Source organism: Platalea leucorodia (assembly GCF_965183815.1).
Source record: "Platalea leucorodia genome assembly, chromosome: 4".
NCBI classification, from domain to species: Eukaryota; Metazoa; Chordata; class Aves; order Pelecaniformes; family Threskiornithidae; genus Platalea; species Platalea leucorodia.
Genome location: NC_138826.1, coordinates 61,267,789 through 61,281,218, shown reverse-complemented (window position 1 = coordinate 61,281,218; position 13,430 = coordinate 61,267,789). Strand labels below are relative to the sequence as shown.

General features: G+C 43.6%; 1 protein-coding gene across 2 annotated transcripts in view; it reads left to right on the top strand.

Annotated features, from left to right (window-relative positions):
• Nucleotides 1-1,616: 1,616 nt before the first annotated feature.
• Nucleotides 1,617-13,430, top strand: part of IPO8 (importin 8) — a 48,278-nt gene continuing 36,464 nt past the window's right edge. For both annotated transcript variants that reach the window (XM_082310989.1, XM_082310990.1), the window contains exons 1-3: nucleotides 1,617-1,850; nucleotides 10,413-10,494; nucleotides 12,626-12,782. In XM_082310989.1, coding sequence (XP_082167115.1) covers nucleotides 1,767-1,850; nucleotides 10,413-10,494; nucleotides 12,626-12,782 — 323 coding nt within the window. In that variant the 5' untranslated portion in view covers nucleotides 1,617-1,766. The remainder of the gene's footprint in view (nucleotides 1,851-10,412; nucleotides 10,495-12,625; nucleotides 12,783-13,430) is intronic.

The following is a 13,430-nucleotide window of genomic DNA, read 5'->3' as shown; positions in this document are numbered from 1 at the left end:
CATTTCCCTTGTAAACAATTTAGGAGCTTAAGTTATTTAGTGGCAGTAAAGATGTTGTGGCAAGCATTACCATATAGTCTCCTTGGTTAGAGAAGGGTATCCCTACCATAAATGGCACTCCTGTGCATTCAGCAGTGTTAAAAAGAGCATTCTTCAGTACAGGTCAGGTAATATATAAGTTGAGGGAAGTACTGCTGTTTTCTTAATTGAGGAGCAGTAACGAGAAACGATGTTTTATACCGTAATTACAATGAACAAATGAGATATTGCCCAATTGTATTCTTAAGGCATCTATATAATGGGATGATCTTGTAATTGCCCTTGTGTTTGACTCTTCCAAAACACAGCAAATAGTCTCTTTCTGTTCTTTCTACCAGTTAATAACACGTCTCTGGTTTGTAAATGTTATGGAAAACATCACCTGCAGAAGCAACTGAAGGATTTGGCCCACTAAGATCCTACTAGTCATGAAGTTTTTCTGGCATGCTGTTGGTCTGTGAACTGCACTTTTGATAGTCATCTTGCACCTGCATGGATGTTTAAATCTTCCTTCGGTTCACCTGCATGCTCTAAGGTTTAAGGGGAAAAATAGAAAGACAGAGGTGGAGAAGCACAGTGGGGCAAATGCTTGCAGTTAGAAGTGGTGTTTGTATATTCCTGACAACCTGAGTGGAAAGCACCTTCCACCCACACAAACACTATTAAGATAAGCAAACCATTTGCAGGGTCTACTAATCTACATAATGATGAGGACAAGTATCACAAAGAAGCTTGCTCAGAAGCATAGTAGGAATTGTGATGTGTGTCCCAACCGCACATTTTAAGAAGCTCCTTGCAGCAAATTTCTGCCTTCCTGCATGTTGCGCGTCTTTCTTGTCCAGCTGCACATTACCTTGGGTACCTGGACAACTGTGTGAATAATGTCAGTTCTCCACCACGGAATTGACTTCACCACTATTCAGTCTTGGTGTTCTCGCTTTAATTCTCATGCAAACAACTCACGTGGCAACAAATACAGCACAATCAAGCCTGGTACGCAAGTCGGAAAACTATGAGAAAAAGGAGTAAACTATTAAGAAGGAAAACTAGGATTTTTTTTTTAAGTGCAGTGAAAGCATGTGCCGGTGAAGACGGATGGGTGCAGAGGAAGCATCCCGTGCGTCGGGCAGCCAAACGTCCCCCGGCCTGGCTGTCCCCACCCCAGCCGCCCGGGCCTGCTCCCGGCCGAGGCGCTGTGCCGCAGGGCCCCGCCCGCCCTCCCTCGCCGCGACAGCGACGGTTTGCTACCAGCCGAGTCTCCGGTCGGCGTCCCCAGGGATGGAGCTCGGGGCAGGCGGCCCTGCAAGCACAGGCTGCAGCACAGCGGCCGGCAGCCCCACGGGCACCGTGAGGACAGCGGCCGCCCCGCCCCCGGCCGCTCTCTCCCTCAGGGAGGAGGGCGGCGGGCTCCGTACCGCGACATGGCCGCCCGCCCATTGCGAGCCACCCGCCTCTGACTTTTATCCGTACAACAAGATGGCGGCCACCGCTCGCCAACCTCCGCACGAAGCCAGAAGGAGGCGCTGCGGCCGTAAAGCAGCGCCCGTTTCCCGATACCCAGCTGTCGCAAACCGGTGAATGGCTCTGGAGAGGGACCGGGGGGGGTGGGGGACACGAGCCTGTGATTGTGGCACGGGGGGGGCGGCGGCGCGAGCGGCGGCGGCTCCTCTTCCTCCTCCTCCTCCTGCCCGCGGGGAAGCGCTGCCCGCCGGCGAGGGACGGGGAAGATGGATCCCAACAGGATCATCCAGGCTCTGAAGGGCACCATAGACCCCAAGCTGCGCATCGCCGCCGAGAACGAGCTCAATCAGGTGAGGGGGGCGGACGGCCCCGGCCGGGACCCGCCGGCGGCCTGCCCCGCCCCCGCCCCGCCGCGCCTCACCCCGGCCGCCGCGCGCCACGGGGCCGCCCGGCCCCGCCGGCAGGGGCAGGGGCGGGGGCGGGGGGGGTCGGGGTGCGCCCCCTCCTCGGCGCCGGCAGCGCCCGCTCCGCTCCGCTGCGCTCGGCAGCGCGGGGCCGTGGGCGGGGGTCCCCGCGCCGCTGCCCTCCGCCGGCGCGGGCTGCAGCGGAAAGCGGGGCCGGGGGCGGCGGCATCCCCCGCCGGAGCGGGCCCTTCCGCGCCGGCTGGCAGCGGCCGCCCCGGCCGCAGGGCCGGGCGGGGGCGGCCTGGCAGCGGGAGGCAGGGCCGCCCGGGTCCGGCCGCCGGGACCCCCGCGGCGGGGACTGGCGCTGCCAGACCTACCGGCTCCCGGAGCCTCCGGCCGGCGGGCGGCCTGATCCCTGATCCGCGCCGTAGGTGCGCGGCGGCCGGGCGGGATCGGTGCCCTCGCTCGATTTCGTCCTTAATTTCGTGACCCGGGGAGCGGGGCGTGCCGGCGCCGAGCGCGGCCGTCCGAGCCTCGGGGTGGCCCGGGCGCTGGCGTTCAGCCCGCGGCGCCGGGGGGCCGGGCGGCGGGCTCCGCTCCGCTCCGGTGGGGTCCCGGGCGGGCTCCTAGGGGTGGCGGGCCGCAGTGACTCCCAGGGGTTCGTTTGTCCCGCTCAGCAGCGCGCCACGGCGAACTTGGAGAAGGGCACATGAGATTTCTGTGGGCAGTGTTTACCACAGCATCCCTCCGTTAATGCAGCGGCAGTATGCACTGAATCAAAACTGTGACCGCAGTCTCAGTTGGGACATTCGAAAAACGAGAAGGTTCCCTTGCACAACATTAATAAAGCTTTAGCCTCTGTATTTCCATGGAATATTTCACCAGTTTTATTGGACGACTTGGATTTTTTGATGGCGTTGGTGTGTTAAAACGGTCCATGAGAACTGGCTGTCAGGAATTACTGCTGCTTCAGGACTGCTACTCTGGCTTAATTTTCTATTTAGGCAACTTTAAACTCCTTCTGAATTAGTTATAGCTAATCCTTGCTTTAGCAGTTGGCAAGTTCCTTTAGTACATCAGTGGATTAAGTGCTGGACATTGAGAATGCTCTTGTGGATAGTTGGATAAAAATGCAATACGTTTTTTTCTTTATTTGGCATAGTTACTTTAAAAATTCGTCAGTACCTATTTTTATCCCTACTATTAAGGACTGAGAGGGAAATTATAAATGTTTGTCAGCAGCCTGTTGCACAGGAATGAAAACTACAATAATAAACTGCTGCATGTTTGGCAGGCTCAGAACAGAGAGGCAGCTGTCTGGATTCCTGGGTCCTGCTTCTAACGCTGTTGTTTTAACATCACCAATAAGTACTGTGAAGCTCAGGAAAAGTTTTGAAAGCTTTTTCAGAATGAAATCTGTAAAATCTTTCAAGTTCAAGTGATGGATAATACAATTCTCATGAAAGACACAGGTTTTAGATTCAAGAGCTCAAGTATGTTTATTGAGAACAGTTTGAGATACAGATTTTTATTTAAAATAGCTGGCACGTTATCTCTTTTCTGACTATTACAAAGAACGAATCTTGAAATTAAGACATACCTATTATTGTGTAGGCTTCCTGCTACTAAATGAAGCATGATGTATTTGACTGACATAATGTACTGATGCAGTGCTGGGTTTGACATGACTCTTTGGATGAGTGGAACAAAAGTGCTCCTGAGGAATGTCGATTAATGTGGGCCTTTGACATCTTGAAGCCTTTCAGTGCTTTTGAAGCAAGACTTCAAAGCGGCATGTCAGCCTCCCGTGTATCTAATGACAGTGTTGACATGTAACTGTGTTCCTGCAAGTAGTGGAATCCAGATGCTCTTCTAGCTTTTATCTTGTTCTAGCAAAGGAACCAATCCACCAAGCAAAGAGAATACCCACCAACAATGAGTACTTGAAGTGGTAATACCACACTTGGCCAGACAGAAGAGGGGTCACCTTTATTCCGTGCACTAGTTAAAGTGATGCTGCTCCTGATACACGCTAATGGGTGTTGAGGTAGAACTTCTCTTGTGTTAGGCCGGCTGCAGCATACATTTGCTTTCAAGTTTGAATCCAGATAGTGACAGGAGCTTCCCAGAGAGTATAAGTCCTACTAGTCCTCCAATATAGCACCTCTCTGTAGGCACCTCCTTGCTTGTACCAATACAGAGGGTCCTTTAGAACAGTATCTTAATAGTCCCGACTCTGTAATTTGCTTACAGTGTAGAGTGTGGGGAATAGAGTTAAAATGAATGAAAGCTCGCCTCTCTGTAAAAAGTCTCAGCATGTTTGAAAATGCCTCTTTTTCTTCCGTATGTTCTCGCACCTGTGTAAAGATAGAGCTAAATCAATGAAATTGCTGTCTGCCTTCTGGATTATCATCTAACTGCATTCAGAAGTGGAATAAAGATTCCTTTTTTGTTTGTTTGTTTGTTTTGCCCTTATTATGTCTATTGGAAGGCTGTTTGTGAATTTTCTTCTTCCTGTAGCTAGAAACAAGTGTTGGTTTCCAGCCTAAATTAATTTATGGTCCATTTCTATCCATTTGTGCCAATTTTACTTCTTAACTAGAATAGGTTTCTTGGTACCTGCTCTCACATGTTTGTCAAAGGCTGATCCCTACCGGCCTGTTTTCTTAGCCTCAACAGGCTGCATTTCCTTTACCTTATCATAAAACTGGATGTATAAAATCTAATAATAGGAGAGCACAGCTCTTCTCCTCATTTGTGTCCCTTTGAATTAATCTTTCTTGTGCAATCTGGTCATTTGTGTTTGCATTATTCCAGAAAGTCTCATGCTCAATGCTGTTAATACCTCATTTGATACATCCTAAAACTACAATTATCTTCTTTGTGTCCAATGCCTACATGTTTCTTATCACTTAGTATACCGAGGTCCTTTTATCCTGTGGTTGTTCCTCACTAAGAAACCTCAAGCATTTAGGAGAAATTCCTATTATCCTTGAGTGCATTACTATGCCCTGTTCCCCTGCTCCATTTTTGTTGGTGCAGTTCTAAAGATCATTCAGTTCTTTGTAGGATTTTTCTGATCTTTCCCCTTGGATGATGCATGCTACTTCTGAGTCATCAACAAACTTCACTTCTCTCAGTGACCTGAACACAAATATAAGTGTGGGATTTGTCTGAAACGTGATTCTTGATAAACTAGAGCAGTAATTTCCTGCCAGGTCAGTAATCTCTATCGTGTAGCTGCTGTCATTTCATACACATCTTTCCATCCCTCTTTTTTTCTTTCATTTTTTTCCCCCTCATTTTTTTCTTCAGCTCTGTCACATGACAGTTGGTGTGCACCTTAGGGCCATATTTGTCAATCACACTGTACTTATTAGAACAGTCAATTATCTTACCAAGAAAAGAGACTCAATTTCTGTGCACCTTTCTTTGATATCTGTTCTAGGCTGTTACTCTTGTTAGGTCTGTCTCATGGACTTCAGGGACTTTTGCTGCTTTTAATTTTTTTTTAATGGCTAAATACTGCTTTCATGTGCCAGTTCTTGGAGTGTTGTGGAATGTACTGTCTGATTATGTGAACATACAAAGTCATCTCTGATTCCAGTTCAGATAGGATTACCATATGATTTTCATGCATTAATCTTCTTTGGCTCAACCTGTTGCAGTACATTTCTTTGGCCTGTAACAACGGGAAAAATAAGAACACAATTGCAGAAATACAGCTGTTTTTTTAAATATTGAAAAGGAGTTGCAGAATTTGGCGAAAAGATTGCCCAAATGCAGAAGAGCCCAGAATAAAGTTGGGCTTCCTTCCACATCTTCCGCATCTTTGTTGAGGTGGCTTCCATAGTAGGCAGGGATCTGAAGGCCGCTCTGAAGGTGACAATGAGCACCTCATGTTACCTAGAGGAAGGAATCTCAGGTATTTGTATTGAATACCAATTTGATGAGGAAGTTGACTTGCATAGTTAGAAGTGCTGCGAAAGTGGAGTTTGAGACTGGACAAGTTTGGCAGCAGAACACACAGAGGAATGAGGCTCAGGTAGGTTCTTATACGTGTTTATTTTCACCATGTGCAAAAACACTCTGTATTTTCCCCTTCCTAAATGATGGCTTTGCATGTAGGCAGGGAAAGAAGAAAGTGTCTTTTGAAGTTCTAGTTCATTTTAACAACCTGTCTGTGACTGCCAGCGTAGAAAACGAGAGAAAATACTATTAACAACTGCAAAAATATTCCAAAGTGTGACAAATACTGATGGAGTTTCTAAGTAAAACATCTTCACTGCACAGCAAACAGAAAATAAAACGTAGTAAAGCAGATAGTTGAGCATTCAAGTCAAATGCATGAAAGCCTCAAAATAATCTTTGTAAACAATTAATTGCATACATATTCAAGGTACAGTTTTTTTCTGTGTGTTTGTCTTTGCAAACAAAGATGTAGTGCCTTGATTTTCCAGCAATTTTTACGTGCCATACTTGCATTCAGAGGTACGGAGAAAGATGTTGTTTACTGCTGGTGGAGAAAGGTGGTCTTAGCTTCGCTGGCAGAACCTGAGGGAAGGCTCCAGTTTTCCACATCTGTCGTCCTGTCCTAGATTGTCCTGTTGTTCTGCAGAGGAAGAAGCACCTTCCCGCGGCGTTCTGCACTCAGCCACTGTGGTTGCCATCACTGCAGTGGGAAAGCTACTGACAAATGTGATTATGGAGCAGTTGCTTGCTGTGGGCTTTAAATGCAACAGCAAGCAAGACACAAGAATTATACTTACTGAATGAGTTTAGTAGTATATAGTGCATGATAACCTGGGAGCCAAATTTGAATGTTAGATGTGAGAAGTATTTGCTTCAGTAGGATCCATTTGGGGAAACTTTTATGTGTTTTCCCTGCTTATCTCTCCTAGTATTCTAGCCCTTTACATATAACGGTGTTCATCTTGCTGTTTTTCAGTGGCCCATCTGAGGCTTTCTTGGGTGTCCTCTGTTTTATGCCTAATCAAAGGGAAGAGGAAATAGGCAAAAAAATGATGCGTTCTCTGATGTTTTGAAGAACGTAGCTGTGATGCTGAGGTGGGGAGGAATGCGTGTTAGGCCAAAGGTGGAGGGACAGAGTGCAGAAAGCTGAACAGCTGCAGCGCGCGGATCCTGAGACAGTGGACGCAGGTGGAACAAGATGTGTGGGGACATATGCATCTCCTTGGTCATTGCTGTAAATTTACTCAAGTGTATCTTACCAGTGCTGTATACCTCTTCTAGTTTAGCTGCTAGCCTTGCACGTTGCTGTACCCCATCCTCCTAATCCCAATGGAAATTAAATGAGATTTTTTTTTTTTTTAGCATAAATGCTTTGGTCTGTGATTCGTGCAAGAGTAGTCAGTATGTGTTTTAAAATAATACAGCTTTAATATACAGCTTTAAAATAATCGTTGTTTTTTATAAGTGCGCAGTGAAAGTTCATCTTTCAAAAAATTGTACTTTCTCCTTCAAAGTAAACACATGCCCCCGTCGATCAGCACCTTCGTAGGAAGTTTTACCGAATCACAACAGTGTGAATTCAAGGCAATGTAATTATTCGCAAACTGCACAAAGCAGCATGCTGTGTTATGGGAGTTGCGCTGAAGGTCTTTTTCAGCCATCTGGTGCCTCCCTGCCGCTCCTGGGCACGGCTCTTCAAAATCAGCAGCTAGCTTTCCATTCCTTCCATGGGACTGACGATATTCCCGCTGTCCCTTTGTAAAAGTTCAGGTGCAGCTGTAACGATACAAATAACTGTCTTGCTGAACTCATCCAGCTCCGAGGTCTCTTCCTTGACTCTTTCCATTTACACAGTGCACACCCGACAATTGCTCTGCACCTGCTCGCGTGATACGTACGGCTTTACTGGCTGGCGCCCAGGAGCCTGTTGTATGGTTTCCCAAGCAAGGCAGGGAAGGATACATCCCAAGATCACGATTAGCATGACAACTAAACCGACGAGAATGTGCTGGTATAGGAGAAATGTTGCTGCATGCGGCTTTTTAAAAAGTCCTCTGTTCCAAAAATTGCAAGCAGTGTGTAGTTTTCCTGACGGGGTTTGTTGCTGCACAAGTGAGCAGGATGGTATTTGAGCCTCACAGATACAACAGAATCAGGTGTCTTGTTTCTAAAACGGGCACACAATCTCTGTTGATATCTGCAGCGTTCATGTTTCTGGTGATGAGTAGAAAAGGAAGCTATGTAAAAATGTGAATTATGGGATCAAATGAGGAAACTAGGGCCTTGTTCAAAGTCATGGTACAAAGGTAATGATAATACTATGGCATAGAAGGATTTAGTGGGAGCTTGATACTGTGTCCCTGTGATCTCTTTAGGGTTGTCAGTATGTCAAGTGTAAAGCAGCCCTCAGAGCAGTGTGCTGGTAGGGATGAGACCCCCTCTGAGACACTGTGCCTACCTTCTGCGTAACATGTCTTTTTTTACTCCAGGTGCTTGCTGAGAGGGTTCGCCCTGCAGGCCAAATAACCGTATTTGTATATATCCTGGCAAAACTTAAGGGATAGCGGTTGTGCGCCAGCATGAGTTGTACCACTAAAGCTTCCTGGAGTAGCGGCGACTTTAATGTAGATTCAGTAAAAGCTCTTTGCACAGAGAAAGGGAAGTAATTTATACTGTTACCACTGCGTCCACCCTAAACGTGGTACTGGTAGGATTACTGCAGGAAAAAACAACAACACAACCTCCAAAAGGTTGCATTCTTAATCAATGTGTTTTTAGTAGTAAAAGCTGTTCGTAGACTGGGTCTGAGGACAGCGTATCGGCGCTATTTAGATGAAAAAAGACGATTAAAGTTGATGCATATTTTTGCTTTTTTGTGCTGCTGGGATTCCTCGTGCTTTCCTTATCTCCCTGGGAGTTCGATGTTGAGTGCTGGAGGCTGCTGTAACCTACTGCAGCCCCGTGGGTCAGAACCCACCAACGTTGCACAGATTCTCTCCGGTAGTGACTGAAGGACAAGCTTTGGATTCCAGTATACTCGATTAAAAGATGATCTTTGGAATCCACTACACTTCAACCAGCTGATGTTGAAAGCTGGTATTTCAGCGTGTCCGTGGATAAATGGAGTTATTGTGCTGTCTGTTACAGCTTTTACTTTATTTGGAGCATTGCTTATGGATAATTAAAGTTTATAGGGAAGGGAATTGTAGGAGAGTATGCTTTTCATTTGCCATTACTGCTTTTATCTGAGATCTGAGATTACTCCATAAACATCAAATGAGTTTCTGAGCACAGAGTAGATTAGAATTACACTGCCATTATAATGAGTAAAATGAGGGCCAGAAAGTTATGTGATTTGGTAAAATTATTGAATGACAGCGTTGTGGTGCAGCTGTTACACTAAGGCATCATGAAAGCAATGTAAGTTTACCTCATTATGGAAATGTTAGATCAAGGAACTGGGTGCATGAAAAGCAGAATGTACCTCTTTATTTCACAGCTTTCCAATGAGGCAAAGTTTACGGGAGGATGTAGTATATTTGTACTTAAAGCACAGCTCTGGAAACAACCACAGAACTGCCAGGCATAATCTAGCTGGAAAGAAATGCTATAAAAGGTGAAATAAAGAAAGCTTCTGCCATCTAGCCCCAAGAAACATCTCTCTCTGAACATAAAGCACATGGATCTAAGTGATGAAAGATCTGACCTACTAGTAACTACTGATGTTGCCAAGGCTTAGCAGTAACTGCACCATGCTGAGTCAACGATTCTTCACGTTGGAGGACCCCTGTTGAATGACAGCAGTATAATGCTATCAGATTTTCACATCTTTTAAATCTGGCATGCTTTGCTCAGAAGTTCAGTGAGCATTGTTTTCTCTTTGAAATTCTTCAGCTGTGTGGCTGATGTACTGTTTGAAAAGTTCTCAGGAAGGCTGTGGGGTTTGAAATGTTATCTGTCTATGAATGATTTTAATTAAAAATGGTTATTCCGCTGTGTTCCCCCAGTTTTTATTTTTCTGTTAAGAGGCACTATAGTCCATTAAAAGATAGCTGTATAATATATGACTAATGCAGGTGCTGTTTACCCTTGAAAATAATTTTAAATTTTCTTAATCTCTTCAAAATTCAGTGTTGCTATTATACCACAATCTATTTTGCAAATAACTGGTATGTATTGATGAAACATGTCAATATCCATTTGATTTACGAGGCTAAGTTAAATAATTCAAAGATCTGTAGTGCTTCGCATTATGCATTCTCAGAATTATTTAAATATTCATTATCACTAATCTCTAACAGAGAGCCTTGTCACATTCCTTATTCCACCCATATGCCGTTATATGCTCGTCTTTTACAAGTAATTATTTGGATTGCTGCAGATCTGGATAAATCCAAGTACTAAAACCTTTCATACTTCCTGAGGAGAGTCAAAGAACACTGCAAAATCCTTAGTTTGTATTTCTTATTCAGGTTTTGGTAATACAGTCTTCTTTAAGCATAGTGATTTGCTAACTGTGTTTTATATGTATTTCAGTCCTACAAGATCATCAATTTTGCTCCAAGTCTACTGCAAATCATAGTATCAGATCAAGTTGAATTTCCAGTGCGTCAGGCAGGTGAGAAAAATTCCTTGTTTCATTTTCTTTCAGTAGAAAATCAGTCTGTTAGTTATTTCAACAGAGTATTGAGCTGTCGCAATGTAAGTAAGTTCACATTTATTCTGAATGTGGAAATGAAAAGGATCTATCTTTGCTGTTTCTTTCCTACATGAGGGTCAGATAAAACCATGGCTATAGTGTGGAATCCTGCTTTGGCTTCCCTGTGTTTGTAGTGATCCCTACTGGATTGCTGTGATACTGATATGAAAAGAGAATGATTTGTGCTCAAAACTGAGTACCCAGGGAGCCTTAGGTATTCTTTCTTCTGGTGGTGAAGAAGTAGTGATGCCAAGACAAGTAGGAGTTTAAAAAAGTGGATCTCATTTGAATACATGTTTCTCTGTTTGAATTGCTTTTCCTGGAAAAATGAAAGTTTCCGAAAAATGAAAAAAACCCCACAGTTCCCTAGGTCAAGCGTAGCCACATATGCTTCGTCAGTATCTATGGTGTCCGCTCACAAAAGTAGATATGAGGGAAGGTCACATCACTGGTAAGTTATAAATTTATAGTCTGAGCGTGTCTAGAAAGATTGCCGAACTCTCTGTGTGAGTTCAGGTATGGTGATACAGTTAACTTTAGGGTATACGTTTGTGTAAGATCAGATTCTACATTCTCATAATCTAACTACTCCTATACAATATTTTTGACAGATAGATAAAGAAAATATGCAGCTTTTTCAAGAAGTTGATGAATACACAATTTCGTTCACAGCTCTGTTTTTATCCTATGGAACAGCATTTCCCATAGAAGCATTGTTGGTTTTTTCATACAGATCCTATTAATCCCCTGAGTGCGTTGGGGCATGCTGACATATGCTGTTTGTCATGCTGGCCTGTATTTTTTCAAAGATAATCCAACTTTGAATAGCATTGTTAAACGATTCTCTAGTAAAGGTTGATGCTTAATCTGGACTCCATAAGGTCATTTTTATAAATTAATCTCTTATTTCAGTATCATTCAGGAAAAAAAGCAAGTATGTAGAACATAATTTTTTAAATTTTTGTTTAATTTTTTTATTTTTTACAGAGTAGGGGTATAAAATAGAAAAGCACATTTAAATTACATTTGTAAATCAACAGATTTCTCTGGGAATTTTTTAAAAGCCAAGCATTTGTATAACAACAAGATCTATGCACAAAGTAAAGTAAAGTCTTGGGCTGGTCTTTCTGGACCTGTTTCTTGTCTGAATATTCTGGCACGTCATAGACAAAGAACTGTTTTTCCTCTTGCTCCTATGAAATATTTTACAAACTACATGTTTTCATACTTTGTAATTTGTCATCACCAAGAAAAATTATTGTACCCAAGGATATCTTATTTATACTTTAAAACCCTAGCTAGTAATCAACCAAAATAGTACAGGGGTAAGACTTTATTAAGAACATTCTTTTAATGCCTTCCACCATATTTCCTATGTTTTCTAAAGAATGCCTACAGGCATTTTAGTACTGAGGCATAAATGCTGCTTTATTTTCAGTGGAAGATTAACTTTATTTTTCATGGTTTTTCATGTGAGACAGAAGGGAACAATTCTAAGGGATTATGGGAAATCCTAATAGTGAGATAAAGCTTAGGGAATTCACAACAAACATTTCTGTCTGAATAGAAGGTCGGCCACGTGCCAGTTTCATACTGGGCACTTCCCCAAGCAGAACGTCCCATCTGTGTGCACAATGATTTGTTTGCACGAGCCTTCCAAAGCTTCACTTACTGAGCTCCAGTAGTTGTTTTAGGGATGAGTAAAAATGCAGATAAGTAGATTTTTGTTTGCTCATTTAGAACGATGGAATATTGTGTCCATATGGAAGACCGCTGTAATAAAGAATGTGCCCTAATAGAAGCTGACTGAAATACTATCCTGTTCTGTTTAGGACCAGGCACTTGAGCCTGGTCTTGTGTGGAATCATAAAAAAAATGGTTTTCTGACTTAGCTGTAGTTTTGTGCCTATAATTGTTAAGAACTCATGCAGTGGTTTTCAGTCGTCTTTTGAACTCTTTGTTCTACTTTCAGCTGTACTACATGTTGAGCACAGAGTAATGTGGAGATGTGTTAGAATTAAATTATTATTTCCCCGATGTTTCTACTTAGCTGCCATTTACCTGAAGAACATGGTGACACAGTACTGGCCGGACCGTGAACCACCTCCTGGAGAAGCAGTATTTCCATTCAACATTCATGAAAATGACCGTCAGCAGATTCGCGATAACATTGTAGAAGGAATAATTCGTTCTCCTGACTTAGTGAGGTACCTTATATTGTGCAGAGTTATTTCTAGAGATCAACTTTTCAGACCTACCAGTCCGGATGTAGTTAATATGAGAATCTCAGTTTCTTGGGAGATGAAGCAAGTACTTCTTTTGAAAGTGTAATAATAATCAATTTTACCATGTTTATTTGCACTTGTTTTTCAGAAATGTATTAACCTGGCTAAGAGCTCTGTGATGTGATTTGTCCTCTTATGCTGTAGTTTAAAGTGTCTTCTAACACTTGCTGTAGCGACAGCCTGTCTATTTGGCTGATTCAGAGCAGGTAGTATAGAGGGCTATCTGCAATACAGAATTACTCGTTCAGAGAAATACTGCCCAAGATCTTTTTTTATTCCCTAGTAGCCCTTTTCTCAATTACTTTTGCAATTTCTATATGTAATCCTGATATTTAAATGTGTGTTAGCATTCTTGGTTTTAAGATGTTAAAAGAATGAAGAAATGCTGTTCTCTTTTTGCTGGAAGAGTAGTTAAGATTCACAGCCATACTACAATCTATGATTGTTCACCACCCTAATTAAAGTGAGGCTAGTAGGATGGGATTAGGCCATAGTGTATAGAAGTTCATCTTTGAAAAACAGAAGAAAATCTTCCTCTTCTGTCTCCTCTCGACCAGCTAGGTGCCCAAA